At 62.9% G+C, this 12655-nt stretch overlaps 2 protein-coding genes across 2 annotated transcripts in view; both read right to left on the bottom strand.

Annotated features, from left to right (window-relative positions):
- Positions 1 to 839: 839 nt before the first annotated feature.
- Positions 840 to 1882, bottom strand: MAFA (MAF bZIP transcription factor A). Its single transcript, XM_056125238.1, has one exon. It carries the CDS (start codon positions 1825 to 1827, stop codon positions 847 to 849), a length of 981 nt encoding a protein of 326 aa, XP_055981213.1. The 5' UTR covers positions 1828 to 1882; the 3' UTR covers positions 840 to 846.
- Positions 1883 to 4544: 2662 nt separating this feature from the next.
- ZC3H3 (zinc finger CCCH-type containing 3) overlaps positions 4545 to 12655 on the bottom strand; it is a 33595-nt gene continuing 25484 nt past the window's right edge. The window contains exons 9-12 of the mRNA XM_056125027.1: positions 12234 to 12365; positions 6048 to 6229; positions 5610 to 5968; positions 4545 to 4647 (exon numbers count right to left, since the gene is read on the bottom strand). Coding sequence (XP_055981002.1) covers positions 4616 to 4647; positions 5610 to 5968; positions 6048 to 6229; positions 12234 to 12365 — 705 coding nt within the window. The 3' untranslated portion in view covers positions 4545 to 4615. The remainder of the gene's footprint in view (positions 4648 to 5609; positions 5969 to 6047; positions 6230 to 12233; positions 12366 to 12655) is intronic.

The following is a 12655-nucleotide window of genomic DNA, read 5'->3' on the forward strand; positions in this document are numbered from 1 at the left end:
GCCCGGGGGCACGGCAGTCGGAGGCAGTGCCCCCCGGTGCGAACACCGGACCTGGCTGCGGAGGACCCCGAGACGCCAAGGGACGCCCTTTGCCCTTTCGGGGCAGTAGTCAGCTCCGAGAAGCAAGAAGCGAGGAGAAGCAAGAAGCGAGGAGGGGACAGTGCCTGGTACTAGGTCCCCAGCTCGGAACTGCCCCCTGGGCGTGCTCCCCCACGCCCCGGCCGGGGCCTCACTTTTTCCCCGTGTGTGGGGGGGGGGAACTCAGGCGGCACAGAGAGCCCAGGCTCCGGAGACCGGTGATCCAAACGGGTTTATTTTGTTGGTGCCGACGCGCCCTTCTTCGTGTGCGGGGAGACCAGGTCCCCCGAGGAACTTTCCCGGCGCCCGCGCGCCCGGGAACACCGTGGGGCTCACGGACAGAAGGAAACGGGCTTCACGGGACAGCCGGACCCCAGGCGGGAGCCCGGGCGCGCACCTCCTCGGAAGGGGGGCTGTCTGCGGAGCGGACGGTGGTCACCGTCCCGCTCGCTCGAGTCGAGAGCAAGCGCGTTTCCCCGGAGCAGGACCCGTTGCGCGTTTTCCCGGAGCAGGAACACAACGGGTCCGGCGCGGAGAGGAGCGGCGGCGGGGGCGCAGCCCGGGGTCCGGCGGCGGCGGGACGGGCGCGGCCGGGGCGGGGCGGGCGGCAGGCGGCAGGCGGGGCGGGCGCACATGCGGGGACGGGGGCCGAGGGGACCGGCCGGGAGCGAAGCAGCTTCCTCCGCTCGCGTCCGAGATACTTGCAGAGTCCGACGCCGGCAGGCGTGGGGCGGGCGCGGGGGGCGTGCGGGGGGGCGCGCGGTGGCCTCACAGGAAGAAGTCGGGCGCGCCCTTGGCCCCGCCGGGCCCGGCCCGCGGCGGCGAGGACTCCCGCGGGAAGGCGGCCGCGCCCGCCAGCTTCTCGTATTTCTCCTTGTACAGGTCCCGCTCCTTGGCCAGGCGCCCCAGCTCCAGCTTCAGCTGCTCCACCTGGCCCTGGAGCTGGCACTTCTCGCTCTCCAGGATGTGCCGCTGCTGCACCCGCTTGAAGCGGCACGACTGCGCGTAGCCGCGGTTCTTGAGCGTGCGGCGCTTCTGCTTCAGCCGGATCACCTCCTCCTTGCTGAAGCCGCGCAGCTGCCGGTTCAGCTCGCGCACCGACATGGACACCAGCTGGTCGTCGGAGAAGCGCTCCTCCAGGCGCACGTGGTGGCCGCCGTGCGCGGGGTGGTGTTGGTGCTGGTGGTGGTGGTGGTGGTGGCCGTGGCCGTGGCCGCCGTGCTGGGGGCCGGCGCCCGCCTCGTCCGCGCCGCCGCCGCCCGCGAAGCCCGGGCCCCGGAAGGCCTCGTAGGCCGCGGCGGCCGCCGGGTGGTGCGCGCCGTGGGGCCCCGCGGGGTGCCCGGGGCCGATGAGCGCCTCCACCGCGTCCTCGGGCGTCAGGTGCAGCGCCTCGGGGTGCAGCGGGTGCGGGTAGCCGCCCATCCAGTACAGCTCCTCCAGCGCCGCCTTCCCCGCCGCGCCCCCGACGGCCCCGGCCGCGCCGCCCGGCGGCCCCGCGCCGCCCCCTGCGCCCGCGCCGCCCCCCGCGCCCGGGCTGGGCGCGCAGCAGCTGGGCGATGAGGGTACGGACGAGCAGGGCGTGCTGAGCGGCGTCGACGACAGCGAGCCGGGCGGCAGGCGATGGCAGAAGCGCTCGGCCTCGGGGGGCTCCTTCTTCACCTCGAACTTCATCAAGTCGAAGTCGTTCACGTACTCGATGGCCAGCGGGCTGCTGGGCAGCTCGGCGCCCATCGCCAGCTCCGCGGCCATCGCCCGCGCGCGGCGCGGCCCCGACGGGCGGCGGCGCGGGGGGAGGCCCGGGCCGCTCCCCCGCTCTCCCGCGAGCGGCGGGACGCCAGCCGCGGGAGGGAAAAGTTTCTGGCCGCCAACTCGAGGCGGCCGCCGGACACGTCCCGGGCCGGGCCTCGAGGGGGACGACGGCCGCTGCCCCGGGACCCACGCGGGGCCGCGTGGGAGGCGCCCGGCCGCTGCCCCGGCTTCCCGCCGCCCCCGCCCCCGCGCCGGCCCCGCCTCCGCGGCCCGGCGCGCCGCGCGCTCCCCTATATAGAGCCTGGCGCCCGGTCCCGCCCTCCAGGGCGGGGCGCGCGCCCGCGGACCAATCGGAGTCCCGCGCCGCCCGCCCTTATTTGCCTATCCCCATGGCAACCCGCAGCCCGGCTGCCAATCTTCGGCGGGGAACAGCTGTGGGACCGCGAGGTGAAGGGCCGCGCGCGGGAGGGGGCAGGGCCCTCTGCTGGCGGCCGCGAGAACTGCATAGCCCGGGAGCGGAGCGGAGGGCACGGGGCCGCAGCCCACCAGGCGGCACGGGACGCGGGGTGCGGGCGGGGCGGCGCGGGGCGCAGGCCGTGCGGGACCCCCAGGCAAGGCTGTTCTCGCTGGCTTCTGGGCTCAGGGCTGCGGGGCGCCGAAGCCCCGTCTGGCTCCCCGCGCACTGCAGCGCGCGATGGCTTTGCGGGACCTTCTGGCCTCTAACCGGTGACACTGGGCGGCCCGGTTATTTTTAGCCGGGAAGTTGAGGCGGGTGCAGGAATGTGATCAACAAACCCTCTGGCACCTCGGAGCTGGGCGGGACCCCACGTTCCATTCCGGCAGGCTGCCCAGGTGAGCCCAGACCCCACTTCAAAGGCCTGTCTCTGGGGGTGGGGGGGTTGGTCCGGTCCAGGAAGCCGCGCCCCGTCCCGGGCACACCAGGCCCCCACCTTGTCCCCTGCATCTGTTCTCTCACAAGAAAAACGCCCGCTGCTAGGAGCCAACCCACACCAGCTGCCGCTGCCCCTTGCCGGGCCGCACCTCCTCCCTCACTCTCCGGGGTCACACTCCTGGTCCATGGGGCAGGAGGTCACGCCAGCAGTGCGGGCTCCAGGTCAGGGGTGGCTGGGCCCCAGCCAGGAGTCTGGGGTCTTGAAGGGGCTATAGCTGTTAGGCTCGGCAGGCAGAAGGGGACACGGCCCATCCAGAACCACCCTGAGATGGAAGAGCTGGGGGTGGGGAGGGGGCGGCCTGTGAGAAGGGGAGGCTGCCTCCTCCTGGGGGCCTAGGGTGCCCTCCCCATGGCGCCCAGGGGGTCTGCTCTGCCTCCAGGGGCAGGCTGGGGTGGGGCTGTGCTGCCCTTCCCAGACACTACCCACCCTTCTCCCAGGCGGAGCTCTAGAAATTAGGGAATTTGTTTGCATCTAATAGAGGGCAGGAACCATTTTTCCTTTTTGTGGGGGACTCACACCCAGTGGGGCTCAGGGCTGATTCCTGCCTCTGCACTCAGGAATCATTCTTGGCATTACCTGGGGGACCGTATACGGTACCAGGGATCGAACCTGGGCTGGCCAAGTGCAAGGCGAAAGCCCTCCCCACTGTGCTATCACTCTAGCCACATGGGAACCATTTTTCTGCCATGGCCACTTGGGCACTGATGACATGATTTAGTGGAGCGAAAGGCGGGGCTCACCCTGCCCCCTCAGATGTCACAGCTGCTCTGTTAGTCCCACTTTCTGCCCCGAGATCAAAGGGCAAGATGCCCTGAGGTGCCCAACCTGGGGCGTGGTGGGGCTGGGGTTTCAGGCACTCACAGGTCAATGAAAGGCACTGTGGCCCAGAATCTGGGCTGGGTGGGTGCCCACAGGCCCAGGTGAGGAGGTTCTGAGCAGCCAGAGGGTGGAGGGCTGCAGACGGGCCCCAAACGCTCCCAATCCCATCCTTTCTCCACTACACCCATAAGGTGGTGCAGACCTGTGGGCACCCAGAGCTTCCTCTGAGGAGGGGTCAGGGTCCAGGTAGAGTCTGGTAATGACCCCCAGGAGAACCCTCTGGGGTCTGAGGTGTGCCAGTGTCCCATCACTTACAGGGATGGAGGTTCACAGAGTTGGGGAGAGGCTGGACTAGTCTGCCTCCCTAGCAAATGACGCTCCTGAGCCCCACCCCAGTCCAAGGTCAAAAGTCAGCCCTGGGGCATCCCCTGCTATGCAGGTACAGCCCAGCCCCCTACCTCAAGAACCAGGGCTCCCCAGCTCTGCCCCTGGGGGTGGGTGGGCGCAGGGACCACCATGATCAGGCTCAATCCAGCAGCCACGATCACCAGCAAGTGACCCCAAGTCCCGGCAGGGCCCTCGGGAGCTCATGTAGGCTGAGGTTTGGGGTAGAGCGTGTTCCCGCCTGAGCTGGGCTGTCGTGGGATCTGCTCAGATGCAGAGGCCTAAGCTGGACCAGAGGGCCAGAGCCCTGGGGAGACTGAGGCCAGGGTGTCCGGGGTGGCACTGAGCAGTGCACAGGAAGGAGGGTCCCACAAGGGGCACATGCAGTTCTGCTGGGTCCTCAGCTGGGGCATGGTGCGGCTGGCAGGGAGCGGACAACGTGCTATCAGGACAGAACTTTTATTGCTGGTCACAAAGGGCGTGAGGGCTAGAGTCCTGGGCGCGGTGTGTCGCGGCACATCACTCACTCACAGCGGGTCCAGGCCTGCGGGGTCCCGTTTGCACCGTGGGGCCGGCAGCAGGCTTAGCGCGGCAGCCTCTCTTCGGACGAGGCCGTGGTGTGTCCTGCCAGCTCACAGCCGAGGCTTGATGTGCAGAGGCCTCCCTGTGCGGGCAGAAGAAGTGCCCTGAGTGGCCGGAAGGGGACGGGTGGTCACTGACAGTCCCAGCTCACAGGAGCAGAGTGGCAGTTGGACTGAGCGGTGCTGGGCAGCAGGTGTGGTCACAGACTGATGTTTGCACATAGGAGCCACAGCTGGGCCAGGATGGTGCCAATAACGTGCAGGGCAAGGCCTGGGGACCGGAGGAGAGGGCCTGCCAGGAGTCCAATTCACCCTGACCAGGTGCCTCTGTGAGACAGCCCGTGGGTGGAGCTGCCCTGGCAGCCTAGGGCTAATGCCACTGCCCCATATCCCATGGAGTCCGGCCCTGCTGCGGGGGCAAATGGTGCCACCTGGTCTCGTCACGGGGCAGTCAGCTCTTCTCACCTGCCCCGTGGCTCAGCCCGGCCCACCAACTGACCACCTCCATCAGGGTCAGCTGCCCAGGTGGGGTCATATTCGGGGAGGGGCTGCGCACGGGAGCTGAGAGGGCTGCGAAGAGCAGCTTCCATTAACATTACAACTGTGAAATATGACGATCAAATGACAGCCGTATGGTCGCAAATTTGCAGCCCGCCGAGCTGCGTGGGGTTTATCGTCACTCAAACGCGCGGAGAGCTGTAAAATGTTTACAGAAAGGGTCGTTTGCAGCCATAAAATCCTCCTTTCTCTCCTAAACAAGGCTGCATGGAGCCATTCGCTGGGCCCCAAATGTGCATCGGGGAGTGAGAACATCTGTTCTCCACAGGCGCGGGCGCTGCTCTCCAGAACGCATTAGAAGAAATGGGGGCCGCTAATTAAATGGGCCTCGCCAGGCCGGGCTGTGCAGCAGCCCCAAGGCTGCCCTGGCCGTGGGTCCTGCAGCGAGTGCAGAGCTTTCTGGAGCCATCCGGGCCACATCCAGGGACCTCTGAGTTGGGAGACTGAGTCAGGTGCCCGGAAATCCAGTGCTGGGCCCACTCCCTACCTGAGTCCTTGATGGGGAGGGTCCGAGGGGTCTGGGCCCTGGGCTGCCCTGCAGGGCTCGGCGTGGAGTGCAGGGAGATGAAGGACGGCAGCTTGGAGAGGCCCCCGGAGCTGGATACTGCCTGGGCAGCTTCCTGCAAGGACGGTTCCTCCTGGTCTAAGGAGAGGGACAGGGAAAGGGGCACGGGAGGGGAAGAGGAGGAGGAGGAAGAGGGGGAGGAGACGCGGGGAGGAGCTTTGGAAGATGAGGAAGAGGCTGAGGGTGCAGCCCGGGGGGACTGGGGGGAGGCTGAGCCGGCTGCCGTAGAGGTGGAGGCACTGGACATCTGTCTGGCGGGGCGCTGGGTGGCCGAGACCTTCCTGCAGGGCAGAGGGGAGCATGGTGAGAGCAGTCGGGGCCAGGTGTGTGCCAGCCCTGGCAGGGCGGCCCACGCCTCACCTGGGCCCGTGGCTGGTGGAGGCCCGGCTCCGAGGGGGCGTGCTGCCGGGCTCTGGGGCCGGAGTGGCCGCCCGCCGGCTGGCTCGCCTCTGGTTCCGGTGCAGCAGCTGACACTGGGCACCCCGGGGGCAGGTGCCCCTGCGGGAGAAGTCAGGGCACAGCAGCGTGTGTTTCTTCTTGCACTGTGGGGCAGACAGAGGGATCGGAGGCAAAGCGGCAGTCTGAGGCGCAGTGGGCACCTCGCGTGGGGTTCAGGCCAGGCCCGGGTTGGGCGCAGCAGTTTAGCCGAGGCCAGGCCATGGGGTGGCCACATGCCCGCCCCAGCACAGCTGTCGCCGCGACTAATTATACCCACGGCTGGGGTGCAGGCAGCGGCCTCCTCTGACCAGTGGGGCAGGCACTCCCTACAGGCAGCTGGGTACCCCCTCAGCCAGCTCCAGCCTCTTCCCCTGCCATTCTGCAGAGGGCCAGGCTGGGTGGCCTCGGAGCAGTTGTCCAGAGCCACTGACCTTCACAGGACAAGAAGCTTCTCTGGCTGACCCAGACAGACCATGTCCGGCGCCCATGCTGTCCTGCCCCAAGGCTGAGAGGGGCAGTGACCAGCAGGCAGGGGCCCGCAGGCGTGACTGGTGGGAACCTGTCCTGCATGCTCCTTCCTCCTAAGATCCGCCCAGACCGTGATGGGAGCCCAGAAGCCACCTCACAACGCCCAGGGCTGCCCCAGAAATGGAAACCCCAGGCCACAGGGACCAGGTGTACTCCAACTGCAGGTGTACGTTAACACCCCAATGCCCTCCATAGACCTGGCAATGGCCAGTACTGCCCCCCACCCCATCCTGTGGACAGGGGCAGCGGTTGGAGAGGACCCAGAACACAGACCAAGCTGACCATATCCTGACAGCACAAGCTGGGGGACGGGGCGTGTCGCCCGAGAGAAGAGGACAGGCTTCCAGCCAGGGGACTGGATGTACGGATGGAGACTGACAAGAAGGTGAGTGCAACAGGCGAGAGTTGGCCAGGGGACAGGCCAGATGGTCTTCAGTCAGGACCCAGCAGAGTGGACATCAGAATATTCAGGTCAACCTCACTCGTGGCTGCACGAGCTGAGTAGAGGAATGCGGGGGTTGACGCTGGCACCCCACGACCTCCACAGATAGACAGGATCACAGTGAGGCCCAAGCACAGAGCTGGGAGTAGCCTGAGCACATCTGGGTGCGGCCCCTGCCTCCAAAGAAGAAAGGGGAAGAAGTCCTGAATGACTCGTGGATGTAGGGAGTCCCATGGTTGTCCACAGGGGGAGGGGGATGCCCAGGGCCACCCACAAGTGTCCATGGAGGAAAAAAGGAGAGCACCCAGTGTCAGGCTGGGTGAACACCTCCATAATGTCTCCTCTGTCCTGTGCCAATTCTGAGCCTGGTGATCAGTGACTGAAGGGAGCACCTTTTGTGTGACTCGGGGTTTCTGAAGGAATCTTCTAGAAAGCATCACTCATCAATGTGGAAGGTTGGAACCCAATAACCATTAATCAGCACTATACTGGGGACCTAGATAGAGCCAAACATCAAAAAAGAGAAAGAAACGTTTGACCTCAAAGGGCAAAGAATTGTCATTATTTGCAAAGTCAGCATTTTGTGGGAAAAAAACAAAACCAAAAATCGCAGAATTTATGGATAAATGATTAGTTTAGTAAAATTACTGAAAACAAAATATAAAATTCTATGTTCAAGATTGGTATTGGAATAAAGGCAGACCTGAAGACCAATGGACTAGAGTTGAGTATCCTGACACAGACCCTCAAATATATGATAGTCTAATCTTTGATAAAGGAGCAGAAATATGAAGTGGAGCAAGGGAAGTCTCTTCAACAAGTGGTGCTGGGAAAACTGGGGAGCTACATGCAAAAACAATGAACTCAAACCTCTAATGCCATGCACAAAAGTCAGATCAAAATGGATTAAAGACCACAACATCAGACCCGAATACAAAAGGTTCATGGAGAAAAACATAGGCAGAACCCTTCATGACACTGAAGCTAAAGGCATCTTCAAAGAGGAAACACCACTGAGCAAACAAGTGCAAGCAAACATAAACAAATGGGACTACATTAAACTACGAAGCTTCTGCACCTCCAAAGAAACAGTGACCAGGAAACAGACACAGCCCATGGAATGGGGAAGGTTATTCACCCAATACCCATATGATAAGGGACTAATTACCAAGATTTATAAGATACCCCTACAGTATAGATACCCTCAGACACAAACATCCCCACACTATAGATACCCTCAGACACTACAGACACCATCAGACACTACAGATACTACAGACACACCCAACACTACAGACACCCTCAGACACTACAGACACACCCAGACACTAGACACCCTCAGACACCAGACACACCCAGACACTACAGACACCCTCAGACACTACACACACACCCAACACTACAGACACCCTCAGACACTACACACACACCCAGACACACAGACACACACAGACACTACAGACACACCTAGACACTAGACACCCTCAGACACTACAGACACACCCAGACGCTAGACACCCTCAGACACTACAGATACATCCAGACACTACAGACACTCTCAGATACTACAGACCTCTCAGACACTACAGACACACCCAGACACTCATTCTGTGGACACAGACCCAGAAATACTATAGGAAAATAAAACCTTCTAAAACAGGTTCAAGCAACCATAGTTCGGCAGAAGACCACGAACGATGAGAGTGAGAAAGAGGAAAGCCCGCAGTCCCTGGGATAATTACACAACATATGAACAGGTAGGGTGGTCTGTCCTGTAAGCACCCCAGTTTCATACCTCATACTACTTGGGGACCCAATCTGTCCCCCGAAAACATGAAAGGCTAAAATACAACAACTGATCCAAAAGCCCAGCCCAGCCCAGCAGCCCCGAGTCTGCCAGGAAGAAGAGGGGGAAGGCAGCCCCATGAGAGAGTAGAACTGCATCCCAGGCAGGCCACGGTTCCCGCTGGGGACTGCTGGACCCCAGACTGAGGTGACAAGGGGAGTGCAGTCCAGCAGGTCACACATGCACTCGAGCTAGACACAGCTCAAGGAATCAAGCCCAGAGAACAGCGACATATTCACTTGCACTGTCACATCCTGCATCTTCTCACCATATGGCCTCAGGGATGAGGGGCAGCCACACAACATGCTTCTGGAACAATCTGTGTGTCAAAAGGCAAGTCTCGGGGGAATAATGATCAGAACGGAAGTCTAACACGTCTAAATTCGTGAGACACAGGTATCTAAATTCATACATGAAAAAAAAATGTGCCCTTCCACAGGAGGCCTCTGCACTGTCACTGAGTCTCCAGAGATCTCTGAGAAGCTCCAGCTCAGTCTGCGCATCCTCAGCACCAGTACGGACTGGTAGCGGAGCGGGCCTTGGCCATCACCGAGTCCTCAGCACCATGGACGGACGCGCGGCAGAGCTGGGCTTGGCCAATCCCGCTGAAGGGTTTATTCTTGGGGGCTGAGAACAGCAGACACGGACCCCACAAGGGGGCAGAGAGTGCGCTGAGGCCACCGTGCAGAGTCCACGCTAGCACACAACGGCACCGCTTCCGAATAGGCAGAAGGAAGGCAAGGAGGAACTACAGCCAGGTTCTGGCCCGCAGTCTGGACAAGCTCTGGGCAGACTGACGAAGACACGGGCCCGGGTGGCTGTGCCACTGTGGAGATGTTGCCACTATAGGACCTTAGCACAGTGGCCGAGAGGAACTGCAAACTGGGAGTGACGAAGCAAAGAACCTCAGCTACCCGGACGACCACTTTCTTATCTGAAGCGGGCAGAGCTACTAGCCTGGCGGGGCAGAAGCACAGCACCAGCAAAGCTCGTCTGCAAAGCTCACCAGGAGCCTCAGCTCTGTGGGTACCTCAGCAACTGAGGGCTCTTGCCATTCACGTGGCCCTCCTCGGTCTGATCCCTAGTACTCCAGCGAGTCCCCTGAGCCCTGCCAGGAGTGACCCTGAGTTCCGAGTCAGAAGTAAGTCCTGAGCACTGCTGGGTGTGGCCCAAATAAAAAGTGCACAATTAACCCAAAGTCCCCCCCCCCCAAGCCGCATCCTGACAAGAGCAGACTGCAAGCGCAGGAGAGGCCGAGCAGTGAAGCCCAGCTGGGTCTATAAAATGCCAGGAGCGCCGGCCACAAGTGCCTGTCTAAGGAACACAGGACAGTGGCCCCTATTCTGCAGGCGGGGAGATGAAACGAGCCTGGTGCCAGAAAAGCACAGTCTCTGGGGAGAGACCAGGTCTGGCAGGAGATTCAGCGCATAGCAGAGAGCACAGCACCAGGGGAGGACGAGAAGCGCCACTTTTCGGTATTCCGGGCTGGTCGCACAGGGAGCCCGGACTAAGAGCAGCCCAGAAAGGAAGGCGGCAGGGTGCAGACCCAGCCTTGTGGGATCCCGCAGGGCCAGAGCACACAAAGCATGACCGAGAGTGTCACTGTGACTGAGGTGGCCAATGTGATCAGGCGCCAGAACAGTGCTGCCCCACCAGCAAGCCTCTCCTGGTTAGACACTACCCCCAGGAGGGAAGGCAGGCCTGTCACGCTGCACAGCCACAGGGGGGCGCTCCCAGCCCCTCCCAGGTCCACCCGGCAGCAGCCACATGGAAAGGAGTCTGCAGAGACCCGAGAAGCAGGCAGGAGTGAGGCTGGGTCATATGTCAGGCCTGCCCAGTGCCGCTGGCGGGACTCTGGGACTGGAGCCCGAGCCCCTAAAGGGAGGGCGAACTTGCCCCAAGGATCAGATTCCCAACAGACCCATTCAAATCACAGCCAGAGGGAAAATCCCGCCCCATAGGACAGCCTCTGCACCAGAGTGCCCCAAGGGCTGGGGGGCAGGGCCAAGGTGCCCCACGGGGTGGTGTGGGGTGGGGGGGAGAACAGGCAGACGAGCCCACGAATAGGAGGACTCAGCTAGCTCAGTTCCAGGAGCCTCTGGAGGACTCAGCAAGGCAAGAGGAGCACGAAACACACCCTGTGGCAGAGAGCACAGAGGGACACAGAAGGGGGGCAGAGGGGGCAAAGAAGGGGGCTGTCTAGAGAGGAAGCAACCCAGGAGATCCCCTGAAACAAGGCGGGCGGGTGAGAAGCTTCTGGGAGGTGGCAGGGTGTGCCCAGCCTTCAGGGCCAGAGCCCAGCGCTCTTGGGCACCCACAGCCGCCACCTTCTTTCCCTCAATGGTGCCCGTCAGCATCTGCCCTGAGACCAGGAGGCTCCAGCTGAGGGGCATGATGCGGGGCAGCGGAGCTGCTGCTGGGCGGATGCTGCAACAGTCTGGGGGTGAGCGCGCTCGAGGTGAATGTGGGCGTTTCCTTCATCCTCTACTAGGCAAGAAGCCATGCTGGCCACAGCATGTCACAGGAGGGCACAGGCCAGATCACAAAGGTCCAGTGCGCTGGCCTGGCACACAGACCACCCAAGTGCAATCCACTACCACCACCTCATAGTTTCTTGAGAGCACTGAGCTGGGAGCAGCCCCTGAGCACTGCTGGAGTGCTCCCCTCTCCCCACCCCACCTTCTGCAAAGAACACCAGGAAGGCAGCAGGGGGCGGGGGGGCTGCTCACAGGACGAGCCACATAAGCTGCCGGGTGTTTAGGGGCTGGGCGGAGGCTGCCAGCAGAAAGCAAACGGGGGCTGTGAATCTTAGCAGTGAACCGCACCCCACCATGGGGAGCCCAGGGACTGACACCAGCCCAGTGCTTAGAGCTGACCCCTGACCTGCAGTCCCAGGTGGTCTCGCACTCAGAGAGGGAGCGGGCCTGGGGGCGGCGCTTTAACGAGCGTGCGGCAAGAGCAGGTTAACAATTTCCCTGGATTCGGTGGAATATTAGAAACTCTCTGGGGCCCGTTTGAGGACCGTGCTCCAGGCGCAGGGTGACGACTCAGCACTTTCCACATTATTTAGAGAATAAAATTAACCCTCGGCGCCCGGCTGCTGCGCTCCTGCCGGCCGGCCTGGCTCCCGCACAGTTACGAGCCCCCATCCATCACGCGGCCCCGCCCGCCCGCCTAAGCGTTTCCAGCAGCCCTGCTTAACCAGCGCTTTGCAGGGCCTCCTGCTCGCCGCCCGCCTGCAGGCCCCATGCACCAGGAGGGAGGGGGCCCGAGGGTTGCTCACGAGCCTCACCTTGGCACCCAGCGGGCAGTAGCCTTTGAGGAAGTCAGTGCAGACCTCAGCCTTGCGGGACACGTACACATGGCTGTAGGGGCAGCTGCTGTTGCTGCAGATGCCCTTCAGGAAGTAGGAGCACACGGGCATCTGCGGGCAGAGGGAGGGTGAGGTGCCCACTCAGGCTGTGGCCCAGGCTCTGTGCCCACCCCAAGGCGCTGCTGAACATGATTAGTGCTACGGATGTCGGCGCTGGGCCAGGGCCAGGTGGGCCTCAGGCGGAAGATGGCCTCCAGGGCGACATCTGTCAGATCCCCGAGGGTCGGTAAGGGACAGTGTGGGGGCAGCTGCTAGCCTCAGCCTCACCTGTCTGCCCACCCTGAAGGCCCTGGGGCTCCCTGGCAGGCCAGTGTCTCCGACAGGCCCTCGGAGGGCTTGAG

This window comes from Sorex fumeus, unplaced genomic scaffold (genome assembly GCF_029834395.1).
Source record: "Sorex fumeus unplaced genomic scaffold, SorFum_2.1 ptg000054l, whole genome shotgun sequence".
Taxonomy (NCBI): Eukaryota; Metazoa; Chordata; class Mammalia; order Eulipotyphla; family Soricidae; genus Sorex; species Sorex fumeus.